Below are 20,935 nucleotides of genomic sequence, written 5' to 3' on the forward strand. Positions count from 1 at the left end.
TTCCTACTTTTTACTGATAAAACATTTTTACTGATAAACACTATATTTAACTGTATGGAGTAGCATCCAGGCTTGATTAGCCCAGGGATGTGAAGACAATAAGCACAAACCCTTGTACAGGTACAGTGAATTCAGAAATAGATATGAATTACTGGTTTCTAGCTCCTCAGTCAAGGCAACACCACTCTGTTCTACATTCTGTAGTTACATTCTTCAGTTACTCCAAGTACTGAAGTACAATGGAGGTGAGGAAAACTGGGAATAGTGCCAATGTGATGTTGGAAAGAGTGAAAGAAAGATCTCAATGAATGTCACAGCCAGTTATGCAAGTAGGACAAAACAGAACAAACAAGGATGGTGGTTCTAAATGCTCACACCTCTTGTATTTACTAAAATCACTCAGATTAATGAAGAAATACTAGATACTGAAAATACTGAACAGACAGGAGGAAAACTGTCTGTGTAGCATCCTTCAAGGATTCTTCCAATTTGTGCAAGACCTCACAATAGTCACCAGTAAAGAATCAGTGTCAGAATGGAGAGAATTTTCATTTTCTACATAGGAAAAAAAAGGCTCTAGAAATTATAGATGCTTTCTCTTATACCTCTTCTTGTGAAGCTAAAGACAGCTTGCAAAACAGAAATAGAATCTCAGAAGTATGTAAAAGAAAAAGACTAATCCAGTACAGGATTCCTGATAAAGGAGCAAGGCAGAGCTGGTCAGGTACACACACATTTTTTAAAAAATCTCCAAAACATCCAGAATGTTATATCAGCCTCATTCATTTACAACAGAAAATACAAAACCCAACATTCAGCATCTTCCACACTGCATTCACCTTCACTTCTAACTAAATGCATTCTTACTCAAAACCAAGGAAGGAATTTACAAATAAAACCATGAAGTAACTTACCTCAAGTAAAAATCTCAAGGTGTATGGTAGAAGATTCCTCATAGTCAGTGTAGGGCAAAGGTGGATAATGTAGGCAGGATCCAACTCGTCTACAGAACTTGAAATAAAATTCAGTTCATCGGGTACAGCTGCTGAGCTGATTATTAGAGGCAAGAAATTGGTCTCAGTGGCTGGGCACTGTAACAAGCACTTGACTTCATCACTCCTGTGTAGCTCTTCCCTCCAGGCAATATAAGTTGTAGACTCCTTGTACTGACCCTCAAATATTCCTGTTGGTTGGACATACAGATGGCACCTGTAAGAAAACAGCAGGAATTGTACACAGTGGCTTTGCACTGACACCTAACTTCATCTATTTTAAAGTCATGGCTTTTGCAGCACACTGATTACCTAAGACAGCACTTTGGAGTTTTAGTCCAGTCAGGACAACTTTCACATGCAAATTAAGGTTTCAAAACTAATGCTGTATTTGTGCATCAGTGTGACAGAGACTGGCCCTACAGAGCAGAGGAAATGTACCTGTATGAATGCAAAGGAACATGAAACTCTTCTTCTGGCTTGGATATGCCAATTGGCTTCAGGAACTTGGAGCCTTTAGCCAGCTGGTAGATGACAAATGGAATTGAGAAATGGTTCTTGATCTGGAATCAGAATGAGTAAGTTTTCATTATATTTCTATGGTACAAATTTCTACAGGAAAAAGTATCAGTAACAACAAGGAAAACCAACATTAGTAGATTTAACCAAATTCCTCTAGAAAACAAACTTGAGCTGTGTTCATACACAAGTATATGAGAAAACTCTAAGTCCCAAGAATTGAAAAACATGCTTAAAATGTCACATAGCATAAAAGGCTGAGGATATTAGAAAGCCAAACAGGCTTGGGATGTCACATATCCCCAAGGCTGAGGATATTAGAAAGCCAAACAGGAAAGGGAAAACCAAAGGAAAACTCACATAACAAACAGAGCAAAATACTTAGTAAGTGGCCTTTAAGTAACATTTTGGAAAAGTACCATCTTGAAGAAACGCCTTAAGGAAGCAAAGGAAGGTGAGACTGGCAGAGCAGCGCTGCCAGGGCTGGAGCCTGGGCTGGGTTTTACCTGCAGGGGGCAGCGCACAGTAATGACTTTATTTCCCTCCGTGGCGTCGATCTGCACCAGCACGGAGTCCGGGCGGCCGGCGCCGTCCCTCACGCTGTACAGGCGCCGGCCTGGCTTGGCCACGGGAATGCTCAGGGCCTCCTTGTACCCCTCCAGTTCTGATCCACAAAAACAGACAAAAGCCTTTATTAGCAACACAAATCACACTGCCATTTCCTATTTGAACAGTGCTTAAGCTACTCAAAACTCAGCAACAACCAGAACCAAAGTGTTGGAATTCAGGACATCCCTCTGGCTGTCCTGGATTGCCTGAACCCCTGCCAGGGGGCTCAGAGACCTTGGCACAGAGCCTAAGATGCCTCTGCCTTTGATTATGACCCATGGAAAAAATTACCAACCTTGCATGAGGATCTGCAAGCCACCAAAGTCTAAACAGAATAATAATTAGTTTGTCACAGGGTGAAAAATAGATTTTTTGGGGTTTTTAGAATGGGGGTTCAGGGGGCAAGATGCAGGAATCTGGGCATGTCCAGCCTTTCTCCTTCTTGGCCTCCATCTTCTACCGTGATGCTGGCACTTTTGGATTGGTTTAAGGAGGAAACTCACTGTCTAACATAGGTGATGGGTATTGGGAAGTTATGTACATGCAGTTTACCCATATAATGGGTATTGGTCAATAATGTACACGCAGTTTTTAGTATAAAAAGATAACACTGCCCTGAGGGCAGCCAGAGTGCCTCTGTCTGACCTGCTGAACAGACCTAGGCAGGCCTGAGAAAGAATTTTATAGATAAGAAACAATAAACAACCTTGAGAAATTAGATAGAAGAGTCCTGACCTCTTCTTCGGCTGCTGGGCTGGGAAAAGAGACTTTCTGACATATCTCAGGGTCACTCTGACCAGGAGAAGTCCCAAGACACCAAAGTATCCTCTGGCAAAGTATCCACCTTAAATGGTACTCAAATACCACTGAAGGAAAGCTTTGGGGTCCAAATACTCCTCAACTCCACAACTTTACATTATGATTTATACACAGCATGGGAAATACTACAAACAATTATCAAAGGTATTTGTTGGCTGAGTTAATGAACACAGAACAAGCCTTGTATCACCTTCATATAGAATGTGATGGAAAGGGAAAAATTCAGATGATTACATATTAGTGGCTATTGTAACCTGTTTTCTTAGGACTATTTCCTGGCAAAGCTAAAGCCACAGAATCATAACTGGTCTCAAGTAGCTGGGTAACTACAGAAAGCCAAATAAAAATAGTGATAGGAGAAATTAAAAAGGAGCTGGAACACACAGGCCTATATCACAGGGGCCTCTAAGATGGTTTATTAATGACTCCACTAGAATGGCTTCCAACTCTCTCAAGGGGTACAAAAAAATATCACTCTTTTCTCTTTCTGAAAAACTGGAGCAGAGGAATTTTCCATCTTTTTAAGAAGCCCAGTACCTGTTTTGTGGTGTTTTTTTTTTAAGTGGCATCAATATTCAAAGGTAATTCCAACACAACACACTTGACTTGAATTTCTACCACATTGAATTAAACTCCCATCTTCCCATGCCCAGCCTGTGATAGCAAACAACACTCCTTAGCATAATACCTAAATTTAAAGAGAAGACAGAGCTTTCCTGTCGGTGCAGTGCAGACAACCTTCCTCGCTGGGGGGCTTCAAAAACAGAATATTCCAGTTCCATGCTCTGGCCAGTTTCTATTTCATTCACATTTTCTTTTTCAACTGAACCCACTATCCGAAAACTGGAGCTAGGAATCACTTTGAGAGAAACACCCAGGGCATTCTTCACTATGATAGGTGCTGTCTCTTTAAAGGAATAGCCAAAGGTGGATGCAGTTGCTTCTGAAAATGCCTGTAAAAAAAAACATTTACAATATGTCATACATAAATAGGCACAATCACATACCTATAAGGGCTTTAAAAGACAGTTCCTAGCAACTACCTTTTTAATGAGGAGAGGAATTATATACAGTAGATCTATGTTTTGTACAGCAATATTTCAGGCAAGTACGGTTATTTCCAGAGAATCTAATTTCCTTCTGTGATTTGCAGCAAATGTTGATGCTACAATAAGCCTTCCTGCTCCTCACGGGGAATTTTTCCAAATCTTAGGGTGTAAGAGAAACATAAGATCTGGGATACAGAAGTCACAAGGAGATGGAACATGTACAAGCTCCAAATTCAATCACAACTTGGACTTACAAACTTTTGTTTGGTTACACAGAAGCCACAGCAACTGACTGCCAACACAGACTGACAGTGTAAGTAAGTACGTAGAGAACTGCTGTTCATTCAGAATTAAAAAATAAATAGTCATATGTCACATTCTGTAAAAACAGATTGATTTAGTGACCAAAATTTCCCCACCCCAGAAAAAAAAAGGAGGGAAAAGCATCCTTGACCATTCATAAGCACACCTACTACAGGGGTAAAAGGTATTTTTAACACATGGGACATTCTACTCCTGCAGTTTAAAGGCAAATCCTAAAATGCACATTTTTCTCAGTATTCAATTAAACAGAAAATATGGAAAGGAAGTAAATTTTTGTTTCAATATTTCAGAAGGAGTATAGTAGGAAACAGCTGTGTTTATTAAAGCATTTCACGTTCAGTTAACCTGCATGTATGACACTTCCTTAAATCCTGCATAGGCACATTTGTTGGTCTAACACAGAAGCTACTTCTTTGAAAAGATACCCCCACCTTTTTGTTGAGCCTAAAGGAGCTGAGTAAAACTCCTTAGCCCTTCCAGGCAACTTTTGTCAGAGCTGCATAGAAGTCATTTGACTGGGAGCCAATATAGTTCTTAAAACAAAGATAATTCAGAATTTCCTATGGAAGCACATAACTGATTGTTATTACCTTGGCTAGGTTACTGAAAACAGCAAGACAACATTTGGATATTGTAATATTCATTGTGTCCATTGAAGAGATGTTAATTGCAGTTTGTGGCTCAGGAATAACAATGAAATCATCCCCAGGCAGCAGACTTCTCTCCTGGACAGGGTTAGTCTTCATCTGAAAGAAAAATTCCATTAGACAATTACAAACCTATAGGTTACTTTCTCCTATGTCAAAACAGGAAAAATCTACTTGACTTACACTTGACAATCGTGCAAACAAAGTGACATCTACTTTGCCTTGTAAATCTCAGATGTTTTAAGCAAAGATGGAAATTTTATACCAACACAGGAGGCAAATTTGTTTCTCTTCTCTGCATGGTTACACACTTCATTGCACCCATGCACTGATAATTCACATTACAGATAAACCTTAAGATCTCTAAAGAAAGATTTTTTAATTTTTTTTTCATGTAAAACTGCATAGCTCCTTCAAGCAACAGCATTCAAAAGGTCAATGTCCCATAAAACTTCAAAGAAATTTAAAAATAGCTGCCTGTACAAACCATTGCACATAATGTCAAGTATCTTTACATACCTCCAGCTTTAAATTCCATTGCTTCCTTCCTCCTTCAACTCGTTCAATAAGGGGCTCCCACACTGCATAGGTTTCATTGTAATAATGAACCTAAAGAAATATACAAAATTAAATAAGGTATCTAAATATAAAGCAATTATTATGAAAAACATTAATAAGAAAACAACAAATCTTAATTTCATGTTTTGGAGGTCAACTATTAACTTTTAATGGTTTTAAAAACCAATACACAGAAGTGTAATAAATCATATATTTTTCACAAATTACACCTTTTTCAAGAGTTCATTTTCTGGCTTGCTTTGAGAGCAACCAAGCATCCTGGTAATGCCATATCTTTTTAACACTTTCAATTAACATAATCAAGTCTCTTATCTGCCCCCACATGGTTTGAGAGAAATACTTTGAGACCAGGAACTTCACTGCCACAAGTAGTTTTTAGTACTATGAAATAACAACTAGTTTGAGCCAACTATAATCTGAATGTGGTCCACTGAATGACTCCTCTAACTCATAGCCAACACCAAGCTTTAAATTTGCCTCCATCACTGCAGATCTGAATGGAAGCTGTGGACTCAGGAGCTGTGGATGCTCCCTTTCAGCTATTCTGCTTGTCCCTCCTGAAAGCACAGTGACCTCCCCCAGGGGTACACAATCAAGCATCCAAACTCCACCAGGATTTGCACACAGGGCAATGGAAGAAAGCTACTTGGATATCCAAGAACAGAATGAAAAATGAGGTAATTTGGTAAAATGACAAGGGGTAGTAAATGCATTGCATAAAGCAGCTGCACATCTGGCTGTATGAAATTCTAACATGCTGTCTCCATAAGAGGCTTTTACCATCTCAGAAGGGAATCTCATTTTGCAAAAGGAGTGTAACTTCTACCTTACCAATAAACATAATGCTGGAGAAACAAACAAAATGGGGGGGCAAGAAGAGTTAAATGTGACTATTCAAGTAAGCCAAGCTCATTGTTCACACAGCAGAACTTCAATATGCAAAAATAATACAAAAACAGAGGACTAGATTATTTCACATTACAACTGCCTTTAAAATCCAACTTCCTGGACATCCAACTTTCTGTACAAAGCACATTATGCTCACTTGCCTGACTAAAGAAATCCTGAGAGCATTTCAATTTAAAGCTATCATTAATTCAGCACATATAATGTATATCAAAAAGTTACTTGAACTCAGGCACTGTGCAGAAGTGTTTTAAACTAAGAGTCTGACCCCACATACCTCCAGTGACATATCAGCAGTGACCTCCATCAGTGAGGACCAGTTTTTAAGGACACCTGAAAATGTAGATTCCACTAACAATAAAGGGACAGTTCGATGGCCCAGGCCACATTCCAAGGTCATCTGAACTGATTTCACTACAATATCAAATTTCTCTTGCTTCAGAATTTGTTCATGGTCCCTAAAAGTTTCTGTTGCTTCTGTGGCTATGTCAACACCAAGGAACCAAGCATTGCACTCATCCACAGGCTTCACTTGCCACAAGTTCTCAGAAACTTCTGCTGCTCCTCTAGAATCCTCCTCTGTTGTTTTGGGTTTTAGGGCAGCCATAATGGTCACAACAGTATTCAAAATTATTGGTGATATCTCGAAAAAAGAAAAAAGTCTTCAATTAAAATACAAAATCTATGATAAATAGAAATAGCAAACATGAAAAGACTTTTCAGGGATGCAACTTAATTTCCAAAGAAAAGAATCTATTCATGGACCTCCTCCTGTTTTCCTTTCCAGTAAAATATCCCAAAAATAGTGGTGGCAGCAGCAGGGGGAAGAGTTATTTTGTAACTTTGGAGGGAAGTGGTAGGAGGAATCCTAGAATCTGAAGTATTTAACTTATTCCTTTCTAGTCAAGGGACTGTCAAAATGACAAACACACAATGAGTTCTTCCAACACAGAGCAGTTTTAAAATGCATATTTCTGGCATTAGACTCATGGGGAAATAAAAAATGTAAATAACAATATGCAAACAAAATAAAATAATAATAATAATAATAATTTTAAAACAATTTTTTAAACCCTACACAACAACAAAGCTACAGTTTGAGAAATGTACCTGTTCTTCCAAAGATAATTTTAATAATCTTACCTTAATAGTTAGTTCCTCCATTGTTACTGCCACAGTGTGTAACCCTGAAGTGTGCACCATATTTTCCATGACCAAAAAACATGGCCGTAACACCTGAGTGAAAACAACTTCATTATTAACAATTTCATTATTATTCATTATTAAAACAATTTCATTTCCTTAAATCTAACCTTTTCATAAGGTCTTGCATTTTTTTCACTCCATAGGCCAAAGGGGCACTGATCCCATGAAGCAACAACATGTCTCAGAGCAAAAACAATCCATATAGTGCAACAACCCCACATCCCAATTTGCACAAGCACCACTTTGTACTGGAAGATTAAAAGCCAGTGAAATAAAAGCTTCTGACATAATGCTTAAAAAGCAGACAAAACAAAAGCCCCACACACAGTGAAAAAATAATTTAAAAAACAATCTGAATCCTTAAAAAACTTAAATGTTTAAGGGAAGATAAGCACATGTGAAATGAAGCACATAGGCCACCTTTGAGGGTCCCTTGGCAGGAATGTGCCCACCAGGTTCCAGACAAAATGCTGCTCAGGGCTCTACTGCACCAAGGAAACCAACAGGCACTGAAAAACACTGCAAAAGGCCTTGGGCTTCTAAACCCCTCATACAGTTTCTTCACTAAGAAACTTTTAATGTCATTTACAAATGCACAGCACAGGTTTCAGACAGAGCTCTAAGTGCTCAAGTCCTGCACCTACTGATAAGGATTCACCTTTAAATGGCACAGGTCCCTCCTCTCTCCTGAATAATCAGTGATATGAAAACTGAGTTTTGAGTGCTATAGATATGCCAGCTAAGGGAGATGCCTGCCACCCCTTCTAATTGTTTTTTTTCACCATGAAACACTGGTTTCCTTACCGTAGTAACATTCTTGCCTTGTTTTTCCTTGAGAAAAGCACAGGCCAACACTTTGAAGGCCATCACTTGAGCAGTCATCCTTTGTGCAAGCTTGTCTGATGTCAGAGAAAAGTCACATTGGAAGGAAACTTTTAAGGCAGGGGCATCAGCACTGGTCAAATTAGCAACAAATACAATTTCTGGATCCAGAATCACAGCTTTTACTGTCATGTTTGGCCGTACAGATATCTCTGTGAAAACAAGGTAAAAAAACACCTTGAATATAAAAACCAGAAAGAGGAAAGCCATCTACTCTGTCAGTGGCCAGTCTACATATTATGGAAGAATAAACTAATTTCTTAAGTCTGATACCAAGACAGCATCTTGAAAACTTTTGAATGAATAATTTTCAGAATGAAATCTGCAAAGGAGGGAAATGGAGGTGTGTGGAAACTGGTTTTACAGACCTGTATCTGCCTTGGATTTCCCAGCAGCAACTTGCTTTAATTGGAATTGTGCAGATCCTTCAGCTGAAGATACTGGCATTGACTTAATGAAAAAATGTGCTACTGCCAACAAAAATTCCATACTAGCACATATGTACAGCTTGTCGAGGACAGCAACAACTTCAGTTCCATTTTTATCCTGCTTGTATCTTATATCAATCATAGAAGTGTCGTTTGTGTCATCTTTCTTGTCTATCATTCTGGAAAACAAGTTCAGTAAGAAACATCTCAAACATCATAACACTAGATCTAGGAAAATAAAGATGCAGAAGTACTGCCATTTTTTCTCCCCATGCCCTTTATAAAGAAGAATTACTATATACACAAGCAGTGTTTCTTCTAGAAATAAAAGGGTAGAGGCTTTTCCAGCAGAAGAGTAATTTCATTTACAACTAGTTGCTACAGTTTTGAAAGTATGCATGCAGCACATGACAATCACACTGAAGTTTCAGGGCACACAACTCTCTAGATGAGGCTGGGTGTCCTCTATTCAGCTGTTCTACAGTTTACTGCAATATGCCAGCCTCCAAGATGTCTTTTTGTTTTAGATAACTTGAGAAATCAACATAAAAGAGTAGAAACTTCTTGAACATTATTAGAATTGTTCATTGCTTAAGCACACAGTATTACAGGCCACAGCTGACAGCACTACTGAGTTTTATCAATCCCATGGGAAGCAAAGTACAGAACAAGGAAAAAGCCTTCCTCGTAAGCTGGAGTAGTGTCATTTCTGATGCATTCAAACCCACCTTGCAGTGACATTCTGAATTCCTTCTCTGAGATCATCCAAGGTGCATGCCTTGAGTTTGACAGTGATGTCCATGGAGCCATCTGAGAACATCTCCCCTGCGGATGCCATGAGGTGCAGCCGGAGCTCCCCGAGGCGCAGCTTGTCACTGTGCACCGAGAGCAGAGACTCCTGCACAAGGACAGAGTGCAGGGCTGGGGACCCTGAACAAAGCTGTGACACATTTGCCTTGCTGCTAGCCATGTGCATCATCATCCATGAACTGAGGGATCTGACTTGCCTGTTGCTGTCATCAGTCCTCCACTCATACAAATGAGTTCAAGAAATTCACTGAGAAAACCAAAATCCTGCTGGGCTGCAGTGAAGTTGTTTCTGCACCACACTGGCAGCAGTTGCTCAGAATGCTTCACTGAAGGATAACCTATTTCAACTCTAGATCCCTTCCCAAAGGATCTCTCCACTCTCATCACTCTAACTCATCTACAAGAGCACCTCAGCAACAAGTGGGAATTACATGGCAGTGAAATTAAAATAACATCCCACTACAGTGTCCTTCCCTGTGAGGCTCACTGCACAAGAACATCTTTAAAATTATACACAAAAAACATTCACTATACACAAAGATGCATAAAGCAAGCATCTTCACATCTACACAAAGCAGACTTGATTAAGTCATAAAAACAAGACAACATTTCACATCTTTCTCTTCTGTTTTCAGCAGAGAGAGGATGCCCATGATTGCTCATACCCAGGGATATGCAAGAGGAAATTATGGGCAATATACAGCTTGGATCTGCTTACTACCTCTAGAGGCAGCATGCATAGAACTAGCACTGCCTGAACTAACAATTCCTAATTTTCAAATATTCATTTTTATTTTGGCTAACTGGAACCAAAGTTTGAATGGCCAAATCAAATGCTGGGTGGTTTTGGTGGTTTAGAACTATTTTTAGTGTGACTTTCAGAAATGCACACACCTTCTTCCTCTTAAGGACACTGCCTGCCCAGGAAAGCTCAAGGCTCCATTAGGAAAGCATTACAAAGCCATTGCAGCTGATATAACTTCATTTTTCTGACCTGAGTTCTGTCCATGTGAGAAGCCCTGGCTGCCAACCCCACCTGTGTGGTAAAAGCTTTGTCACAAACCTGAGTTGTGTCACTGTTGTAGAGAGTTACAGAAAGGGACTCAAAATTGAAGTCAAATTTAAGCAATGTAGAGCACTCCACAGAAGACTGAACTGCAGAATCACATTTTTGTCCAGAATCAACAAGGGTACCTGTCAGTGAAAAGAAAACATTTTTACATTTCTTCTGAACACTGGGCTTGCTGGTTTTGGGGTTTTTTGTTGTTGGCTGCTTTATTTTTTTGTTGCTGTTGTTGATTAGTTTGGTGTTTGGGGGTTTCTAAATTAAGATCAGAAAATCACAAAAAGAGGGAAAGCTCTAAATTCAGAAAACTACTCAATTCACATTTTTAATTTTGTTCTACCCAATGCAAAATAAAATTATCTAGCACAGAGTGGATGAGAACCTTAAAAGAAGCTGTCATAAGTTTACTGAAGTTCTTTGTTCACTTTATTGAAGAACAATATAAAGTACCAAGTCTGCTCAAGGAGTCTGCAGTACCCTTCCTTCCAGCTCCTATTCACAGCAGAGCCATTCAACTATTGGCTAAAGAGCAATTTTTTGACAGTGAAAATGTTAAGTTTGGGGAAGAAATAGATGTGGCAAAGTGTTAACAATATTTCATCCAGAGACATGCATTGTTTACACTGACTCACTAATGAGCAATTTGAATACTAATATCTTCCTCAATTTTTATAATTGTGCATTAACATTCTGGGGTAGATGATTTGGCTTTTTTCTTTTTTAACCACATGCAGACAGAAGAGTGATTGATATAAACTGAACAACACCATCATATGAGAAATGAATCACAAAAAACACACCACAAAAACTTCTGACCATCAGGAGCTCACACTCCATGGAAGTGCATACGTTCTTACTTATAACTTTTCATGTCTACAATATATTTGTAACAGTTAAAACAATTTGTAATGCTTCAGAAAAATATGATATTTGAATCTGCAAACAGCCCTCTGCCTACACATATTCAGCCTTTGAACTGAACATACCCTCAGTGCCACCAGATTCATGTGGAGCTTTCCCTTTTTTAGCTATCTGCATATCCTCAATATTCTCTTGCACAGTATGTGGCTGGGAAGAAGCCCCTCCAAGGTTTTCAAGTAAAATTTTCATGATAACAGTTAGATCACCTTCACTGAGTGCAATCTGTAAAGTGATAAAGCCACAAGTTCAGTTTTGGTGACAACATTTCTTCTAACACAGTATGCAAACATTGAGGAGAAACCATGGGCTGCTTCCAGCAGAAACAAATGGGACAATCACAATTATCCTGTCCAAAATAACCAAAATTATCTGCCCATTTCTCCTGTATCATTTTTTACTTGTTATAAACAGGAGTTACAAGAAGAAATAACAGTCCACACGATAAATACTTTCTAGATTTGTAAAGGATCTTTGCCTATTAAAAATATGGGTAACTGAGAAACATAAGCACTTCTCAACAATTCAGTAACCCAAAAACATGACCAGAAAATATTAAAGCCAAGATTTGCATTGTACACACTAAAGCAATTGCCATTCAGTAAGCCTCCAAAGATTTAATGAATAAGTATCCAGTCATAACATTACAGAATCACAGAAAAGCAAGCAGTGCTGAGTGACAAGATGCAGTCACTTAGCCCATAGCACACAGTGTAAGAATATTTTTCCTACATTTGATTCATTTTGCTGCTACTCCTTTAAATTTCTTATTTCTCTGTGCTTCACCAGTGTGACATTTGGCCACAGCACAGATACAGAAATGAACAAGTAAAAGGGCTTAGGAACAAGGAAAAAGTGCCCCAGTTTGGTTTTACCCATTACAATCCACATCGTTAATGCAGGAAAAGAAAAATAGAGCCCTCCCTCTGCAAAGATAATTTTAATTGCTGTGTATTAGAGATAACCTTTTCATTCCTAATACATCTATTAAGCATTCAAATAACCTGAATGCTACAGATTAAACAATTTGAATTGTCAAGTTTTGTTTTTAAATGGCAACTCAACAAATAACCTCAAAGATTTTACTGCCTGTTGAGTCCATGGATAGCTCCAATAGACCTCCAGAAAAAGAAAATCACATTTTATTCCACTTGCATGCAGCTACACCAAAACTATTCATTATACAGTATCAAAACTCTAAGAAATCTATAAACTGGATGATCCAGCTGGAAGTCTTTCAACAAACTGTAAAGGACACTAACTGAAATGAGTTTAAAAGATCCTTAACTAGACTGAGGACTATTCTGAGAATCTGCGTAACTTTTGATATAATTACTCATGATATTTATTACCTGCATTGGTTTTAGGTCTCCCTTGATGCCAATTGTTGGGCATTTATGATACCATGCTGCTGCTAAGTTTCTCTGGACCAGTAAAGTCAAACTCACAGGACGCAGGATTTCAGAATCTGGTTGTGAATCTGTGGATATAATGCACCTAAAAAAAGACAATGGAAGCAACAGAGGGAAAATGTTGACTGATTGCAGAAGGCAAAATAATATCACATTAATCTAGCAAAATTACAGGCATAATTAATTCAAGAATAAGCACATAGGCACTTACACCCTTGTATGCATTCCAGATGAACTCAAGTTACCGTGCTATCATTGCTTTCTTTCCAAGGAGGTTTAGAGATTGTTGACCTGTGACTCTCTCTAAAAGCACTCCTAAACTTAGCTTGGCATGGTTTTTTGCTTAGTTTTAGCATGTTCTCATTGCCTCCACGTTCAAATAAGAGAAGAATGCTGCATACAGAACATGGACACTTTTCCTTTACAAAGACACTTCAACTCAGGAAACAGCTCCATATTTACCTCGATAATTTCAGGTGAGTCAGCTGCACATCCATGTTGTCAATGACTGGAGGAAGAGGAGATTCATCTGAGGACACCAGCTTGAATTCATTCTGAACTCTGATTAAGCCAAGATCAGCTACCAAAGCATTAGATGAAGCTGAAGATTCAGGGACAACTATGACTGGAGCTTTCAAGTTGATATCCATCAGGAGGCGGAAGCTCTTTTTAGCAAAGTCCTTCATGCTGGAAGCAGCCATTTCTGCTGCCTGTGCAGTGACTGCAGTCAGGGCTTCTTGTGCTGCTTGGAAATTGTTCAGGAAGTTCTATTCGCAGGTAGGAAAAAAAGTAAAAGTTCCATGAAAACAAGTAAGCTTCTCAAAGGCAACGTCCAGGTAAAATGTAAATTTAAAAAAATTTACACCTCTGGTTTAAATGTGAAATTGCTAATTCAACCACACTTGTTTCAAAAGAGAAAAATGTTAAAATCATGAATAAGCTTAAACATAATTTAACTGTGTAATTTTTAAGATACTATGAAAGCTATCAGCTCCATTCATTACTTCTGTCACCATTCTCCTTGGCAATCTTCTGTAAAGCAGTGCAACTTAAATGGTAACTCTAAAGCAAAATACTTCTATGTGCTTGCACATCAGCTCACCACCAGGTACAGGGCAAAATGAGCTGATTGCATTTTATCTCATTAAAAAGGACTTTTAATGTCAATAAAAGAACTTAAACTAATGTCTTACCAAGAGAGACATGAAGAACTTATGCAGGTAAATTATCTGGATGCAGCCCACTTTCAGAGACATTTTACCATCCACTCTTGACATATCAGCATAGGCCTCCCCTGCAGTGGCATCTGGATAAAGTGACATGTGAAATCTAAACACTTCATCTCCCATTATGGAGACAGCCTAGAAGATTAAGTTCACACAGTTAATACTACCAGGTATTTCTGAAACAAAAAATATTTCCTCAGAAAGATCCACAGCAACTCAGAAGCAGTACTTGGACATATGGTAGGCACAAAAGAAAACAGAATTCCCTATTTTATAGTACATGCCTCTTCTCACTTGCTTATCCATAGCCCATTTTATATTTAACCCCTGCTCCTCAGAATTAAACATACCAGTGCAAATGTAATTAAAAAGAACTAAACATTAATTGGAAGAATGTTTTGCTTCTCTGAGGGGAAGAAAATTAACCAATACATTTTGCTTAGTATTACATTGTACACTGCATTCTGTTATACAGCAAATTAAACTACAGTGCTGACACTAAATCACTTGAAAAACTGGGTCTCATCAGTTGTTTACAATCTGCTTAACACATTACCTTTTTATGGATTGTTTTTGGATCAACATTTGTAATTACAATGTCCTTAAGTCTGGAGAACACTTTAATCTCTTTAGGCTTCATAGCCACAGATGCATCCATTCCTGAATGAAACAAAAGAAGGAAGGAAATAAACGCAGTTCAACAAATTTCTAAGTAAACACTTCTGCTAAAAAACAAACAATCAAACCCCCAGAATTATTTACTACTGAATATAAAGAATAATAACAGCTTTAAATCCAGCCTTTTCCTATGTAACAATGATTGCTAAGCCTGAGAGAGAAGTCAGGGCCTTACTGCACATGACAAAGTTGCCAACATAACCTGATTGTAAGAGTAGAGTACAATTCCCCAACACTATCTAGGATTTAGCTATTAAAAAATGGAAGTCTGTGTTATCTAAAACATAGTGCCTTCACTTTTTTTAATTTTACTACACTTGGAAATCATCTTTGTTTTCTGAATCAAACATTTTTTTCCTTGCAGATCATTTCATGCAATCAAAATATATTTCAACAAATGTTAGAGACACCTGCATTGTGTCTCTAACACAATGCAGACACTGGCCTTTTAGAAGTGAAGGGAGGGAAACAGCCTATTTCTGGCTACAGCCAGTTTCATTTAGTATTTAAATAAAAACCACCTTACCTTGTACTCTAATGTCTGCAATTGTGCAGGTCTGATCACACACTCTAATACTGAATGCATTCAGCTTTGCAGTGAGCTTTAATTCAGAGACATCATCACAGGCTGCATCACCAGACACTGGGCAGGAAACACAAGAGACATACAAGGAGTTCAAATATTACAAGCCCACTGTTTAAACAAATATTAGACTAGTAGTTCTGTAAATATATGAACTATTCAAAAGCAGCCTGCAGTCATTCCATAAAAGATATGATAATCTTTAGTCAAAATGTGAAAAAAGTCATTTATTAAGAGTTTCCTTCAGGCACACAAATTGTCACCAATCAGCAATGTCATCAAGGTATCTTATCTACTCAATAATATCTAGTTTTCATGCATCAGTTGCTGAGTGCAGTATACACCACATTATTTGAAACACTGTCTCAGCACATGAGAAGTGCCCCTCTCTGTGTCAAGTAGCAAAGCCAATTTAGGGATATTAGCTGCAGCAACACTGCACAATCAGAAAATGGAGCAGCCACTGGACTCAATCCCAATAGTTTTTGGATTAGAAAACCTTGAATTTCACAAAAACTACAAGCACAAGAATCAACAACACAGGACCTGACAAAATATTCAGGAGCTTCCATGCAAAAACTCTTCCTATTTTAAGGTTACAAAGACCCATACCTAAAATAAATACACCACCCCTTCAGTTCAGAACTTCTCTTTGCTTCCCCAGAGCAGTCTTTATTTTCAGCAATGTAAGCACTCTTTAGAGCCTTCAGATTGCAAAGCCACTGCTGTGACACTAAACCTTTGGAAAGGCTGCACACTGCAACACCATTTATTCAACTTTCATTATGAAAATCAGACCACCACCCAGGGAAAAGTTATATTGAGTAAGGAGAATCTGTAAAATTAAGCAACAGGAAAAATGTCTGCTGGGGTTTTTTTTAATAAGATTTTCTCCCCATTTACAGTTGTGCATGCTTTGTTTTCCACCAAATAGACTGCAATGCTGTCACTGGAAATAATATCCTGTGAAACTGAAGGTGAGATGCTGTTAAACAACACAAGTACAGCCTGTGTAACATGACACTACCTGGTCTAAGAGTGCTTCCTTTTTCCTGTTCTTTCATTTGAGGCTTGTGCTCTGATGATTTCTCAGTACTGGGAAGACTGCTTGATGGAACACTGAAGGTGAGGAAACTCATGATGGAAAGCAAAGCCTCTGTGTGAAGCACTATATCCAAACAGGAAAAGATGACCTGGAGGAAGGCAAGGAGACAAAGTCATACTGTGGTTTAGTAGCAGTTTATACCCTAACAACTCAGAGTTGCTGTCGTAGAATCAAGGAAAAAAGCCTCTTGCTCAATTTCACAAGTATTTGAGTCTTCTATCTCCATCCTCTTCAATCTCACAAGCTCCAGAACAGATGAGGGAACTGTGGAAGGGAAGCTTACAGCAGCTACAGAGGAACTGTGCCAATCTGAAAACTGAGGCCTCATGTGGTTGTGCCTTTTCAGGACATTCTCTTGAGTTCTGCTGCATTTCCTTTCATTGCTTTGCATTCAGCACTTTGATTGACAACTTCAGAGCCACGTGTGAAGATGTTTTAGGAGATTTGGTACAACAACCACAAAAAACCCACTAGGATCCAAAATTTGCAATCAGAGCAGGGAGTATGTGAGCAGCAACTATTCCTGCCAGTGCTGCTGAGTGAAATCCAGCATCAGTCACTTATTCCACACAAGGCCCTCAAGAAGCTGCTTGACCCACCACTACTGTTTTAAAGGAAACATTTCAAAAGCACAATGACATGCTTACTACAGAAGTCACTTGAAAAACTACTCATGAGCAGCTGCTTTCAGGAGAAGTAAAAGGACTAATTGCACTCAAGACCCCTGAGAATGCTCCTTGGATATTCCAGCTCACATCTCAATTTCACTGTTACTGTTACAAGCTCAGAAACACAAGGCCCTGGTTTATCCCTGTGCCAAGTGGATCACTCCAGAAACAAAGCACATGCTAAAGGCCTCAGTTAAAATTCATAAGGATGTGTTTCCAACTAGCAGAAAATGCATAGTTTTTAGTTTAAATAAATTATTACAATAAATACTTCAGTTAAAAAAAAATCCATTTTTTCTACCTGGATTTGTCTTTGAAGTAGTTAAATATAAAGCAGTAGGTTTTAATGATGAGAGTCAGGGCTTTGGTTTTGGGTTGGTTTTGTTCCCTTTTTTTTCCTCTTCAATAAGACAAAAGGGAGTAACTAATGCAGTTGCTATGATTCAAAAAGCTTAAAAAAACAAATTAAGTACATCCAAAACTTACATTGATGTTTTGCTTAGTGCTTTGGTAAGTAGTAACAAAGTCTGGTCCATCAGGATCAGCCTAAAGAGGAAAAAACAGAAGAGGGACATAGTCAATCTCTATTGAATTAGCCAATAATTTAATATTAATTATGAATAATTTTATTAACTGAATTATTTGCATTTAGGCCACAAACAATTGGAAAATATTTAGGATTATTCCAATTGGAAAAGAAAACAAAGGAAAGTGATGAAGTCTGAACAAACAAGTTCTTGAAATAATGCACAAGCAAGATAACCAGAATGGGTTATTCACAATGCTCTGCTCAGACATTTCATAGCACATATTTTATGAAAATTCAACGGGCTAGTTACAAAACTTTGTCTCATCTAGAATCTACTTAAACTGGATCCATTTATGCTTAATCCTTTGCCAGTACAAATTAATTACTTTTCCCTATGTAAATGATGCCAGTCCAGATAAGAGTACTGAGGAGCCCACTGGTTCTACAACCTATCAGATTCCCAAGTGTTCATGCAATTTTTAAAGGCTTTTTAAGCTACCAACATATCACTCTCCAAATGCAGTTTTATCACCTGTAGGGTCACTCTTCACTTGCACAAAGACCATCACACCTGTTAAGTTTCACACAGGTGCTCATTTGTGCTGTACACACAGAACACAAACAAATATTTGTCTTGCCAGTGATTTCAGTAATAGCACTGACTTATGAAGCAAGAGCTATATGGAAGCAGTGGAGAATTAAATTAAATGTTAAACTGAAAAACAGGTATTTGAGAGAAGGCCTGGGTAGGTTTTAGATACAAATCTACAGGCTCAGTATGGAAGCCTTACTTTCCTTCCCATGTAATTTTACTGAAAATGTATTGAAACCTTAATATATTCCATTTTCAAAAGATGTTCATCTGTCTCACTCGAGGAATTAAGAATGCAAAGAGGATCTCCTTTTGAGTCTGCAAACAAAGAAATAAAAATGTCAAGTGTTTCCACTCAAGCTTTATTCCACCTATATGCAATGACTCCATGCTAATTCTCTATTACATACTAACTAAATACTATTCTTGCTGAAATAGTGAAAGTAAACAGCTACTTTCACTGAGAAACTACAAATGAAGCATTATTTTGTGAAATGCTGCATTCACTTCATTTTAAATTAAACTAGTAAAAATTAATTTATCTTGCTCTTGAAGCAAGACTTAAAACTGAAAGTTCTTTGCATTCCTACCTTAATGTTTTCATAATCAAAACCTTACTTTTCTATTTTGGATAAATGGCTATTTCAGTTATCACTTCACTGTCACTTTGAATAGTTACCTGACCAACCAAAGAAGCATTTCCAGTGCTACCAGAACTGGTCATAAAGCACAGAATCAGCAGCTCATCAAAACCCACTGAACAGTTGGAACACTTCTCAGGAACACTCCTGCTCAAAGTACTCAACTCACTCAAATAAATTAACTCAGCAATAGCAGTAAAACTTGGTATCAGGTAAAACAGATTAATTCTATCTAAATTACCCTTTCCCCTCCCCTCATTATTGGTTGCTATATGTTATCCTCTGGCTGTAAATCCAGTTGCACACACTCTACTGATTGTATCAGTTCCCTAGAAGACTTACCATGTATTTCAGTGCATCTCATTGTAATTTTCTTCAGATATGCTGCTGCAGCCAATTCATGATTTCTAATTTTGGTTTTGGTGCCAAGCTGTAGCACAGTTAGAATATGTAATGGATATCTCTCCTTCTGAACCTGCTTCATCAAGGTAATTACAACCTTGAATATAGAAAGGAAAGTAAGTTCAGTATTTCAGTGAAGCTGTTCAGACACAGCAGGCAGTTATAAACAGGCTAAATGTGAAACTTAATATTAATCTAGACATTTTGCATTTTTATAAATAGACCCTATAAGACCAATTTGCTAAAGATTTCCCCTGGCCCCCTGCTCTCTTCCTCTTGTTAGTTTTCTTTTAGTTGCCAAGTCAAACTGTTAAAAAGGACTTTATAGCCCATTACTTCTAAGAAACAGATGAGTACAGATGAGCTCAGACTGAGTAAGTTGTACAGATGGATACATACCTCTTTGATTTCAAAATTAAGTAGCATATTGATTACATCTTCATTTAATGTTATTTTTCTCTTTTCAGCCAGCAATCCTTCTGAAACACTCTTATCCTGTATCAAAACTGATCTCTCCACTTCTTTCATTTTACCTGGAACATTCAATATATTGCTTAACTTTAGAAACTGCCATCATTTGTTTAGCTCAAGAAACACATCCAATTCTTTCATTCATTTGGATGGATTACATTCACCTAAGATAAGCTAATAACATTTCCACAAGCAGAGCCCTTAAACTCAGAGCATGAAAGGGAAATAGAAACCTGTTCTGGCAATAAGATTACACTGACATCTCAATACCTTGCTAGTTCCTTGACAACTCAGCTAATAAAATTACCAAATTTTGTCTTGTAATGTTTCCAATTTTTAAGTATCAAAGTATGAACATTGTCCTTGCAAAATTAAAGAGTTTATCGATTAGACTCAGCTTATTATCATACTCTCAGATCTAAACTTCCTTTCCAGAAAATAAATACTTTTCCTTACTCCTGAAAGCAAACACACTTAGCATTCACAACAAATTCCATCTCTGACCTTCCTTTTGCAGCACTGATTTTGCACCCTTTTGAGTTTCTTCTGCTTCACCCAGGTTTTCCATCAACACTTTGAGACAGACATTCAAATCCTCTTGACTTAATACAACCTAAAAAGTTGCAGATGACAATTGTCAGGAAAAACACATTGTTCCTTGAACTTATCACCTGCTAACAAAGCAGAACAATGCTTCCTGGCAAGAAGAATGCTTATTTACAGCTATTTTGCCAGCAGAATCATCCCTTCAATAAGAAAATTAAATTCTTTCAACCACTTATTGTAAAAGTCTGAGGAGATTAAAGGTTTTGACCTCCAGTGCTGTATCAATATACATTGCAGTATTTAATGTACCTATCCTTTTAATACATTC

General features: G+C 37.9%; 1 protein-coding gene across 3 annotated transcripts in view; it reads right to left on the minus strand.

Moving 5' to 3' along the window:
- Nucleotides 1-20,935, minus strand: part of VPS13C (vacuolar protein sorting 13 homolog C) — a 75,888-nt gene that overhangs the window by 24,734 nt on the left and 30,219 nt on the right. For all 3 annotated transcript variants that reach the window (XR_010029593.1, XM_063169269.1, XM_063169268.1), the window contains 24 exons: nt 20,566-20,674; nt 19,990-20,123; nt 19,531-19,687; nt 18,786-18,865; nt 17,913-17,972; nt 16,681-16,846; nt 15,597-15,713; nt 14,949-15,052; nt 14,360-14,527; nt 13,629-13,933; nt 13,107-13,251; nt 11,823-11,979; nt 10,834-10,964; nt 9,689-9,858; nt 8,901-9,139; nt 8,455-8,684; nt 7,588-7,680; nt 6,722-7,087; nt 5,479-5,568; nt 4,903-5,058; nt 3,628-3,892; nt 2,018-2,175; nt 1,434-1,555; nt 915-1,209 (listed from right to left, as the gene is read on the minus strand). Coding sequence is in view for 2 of the 3 variants with exons in the window: in XM_063169269.1 (XP_063025339.1) it covers nt 915-1,209; nt 1,434-1,555; nt 2,018-2,175; nt 3,628-3,892; nt 4,903-5,058; nt 5,479-5,568; nt 6,722-7,087; nt 7,588-7,680; nt 8,455-8,684; nt 8,901-9,139; nt 9,689-9,858; nt 10,834-10,964; nt 11,823-11,979; nt 13,107-13,251; nt 13,629-13,933; nt 14,360-14,527; nt 14,949-15,052; nt 15,597-15,713; nt 16,681-16,846; nt 17,913-17,972; nt 18,786-18,865; nt 19,531-19,687; nt 19,990-20,123; nt 20,566-20,674 (4,017 nt within the window). In the remaining variant the exon portion in view is untranslated. The remainder of the gene's footprint in view (nt 1-914; nt 1,210-1,433; nt 1,556-2,017; nt 2,176-3,627; nt 3,893-4,902; nt 5,059-5,478; nt 5,569-6,721; nt 7,088-7,587; nt 7,681-8,454; nt 8,685-8,900; nt 9,140-9,688; nt 9,859-10,833; nt 10,965-11,822; nt 11,980-13,106; nt 13,252-13,628; nt 13,934-14,359; nt 14,528-14,948; nt 15,053-15,596; nt 15,714-16,680; nt 16,847-17,912; nt 17,973-18,785; nt 18,866-19,530; nt 19,688-19,989; nt 20,124-20,565; nt 20,675-20,935) is intronic.

The sequence above is a fragment of the Melospiza melodia genome, chromosome 15 (genome assembly GCF_035770615.1).
Source record: "Melospiza melodia melodia isolate bMelMel2 chromosome 15, bMelMel2.pri, whole genome shotgun sequence".
Classification (NCBI taxonomy): domain Eukaryota; kingdom Metazoa; phylum Chordata; class Aves; order Passeriformes; family Passerellidae; genus Melospiza; species Melospiza melodia.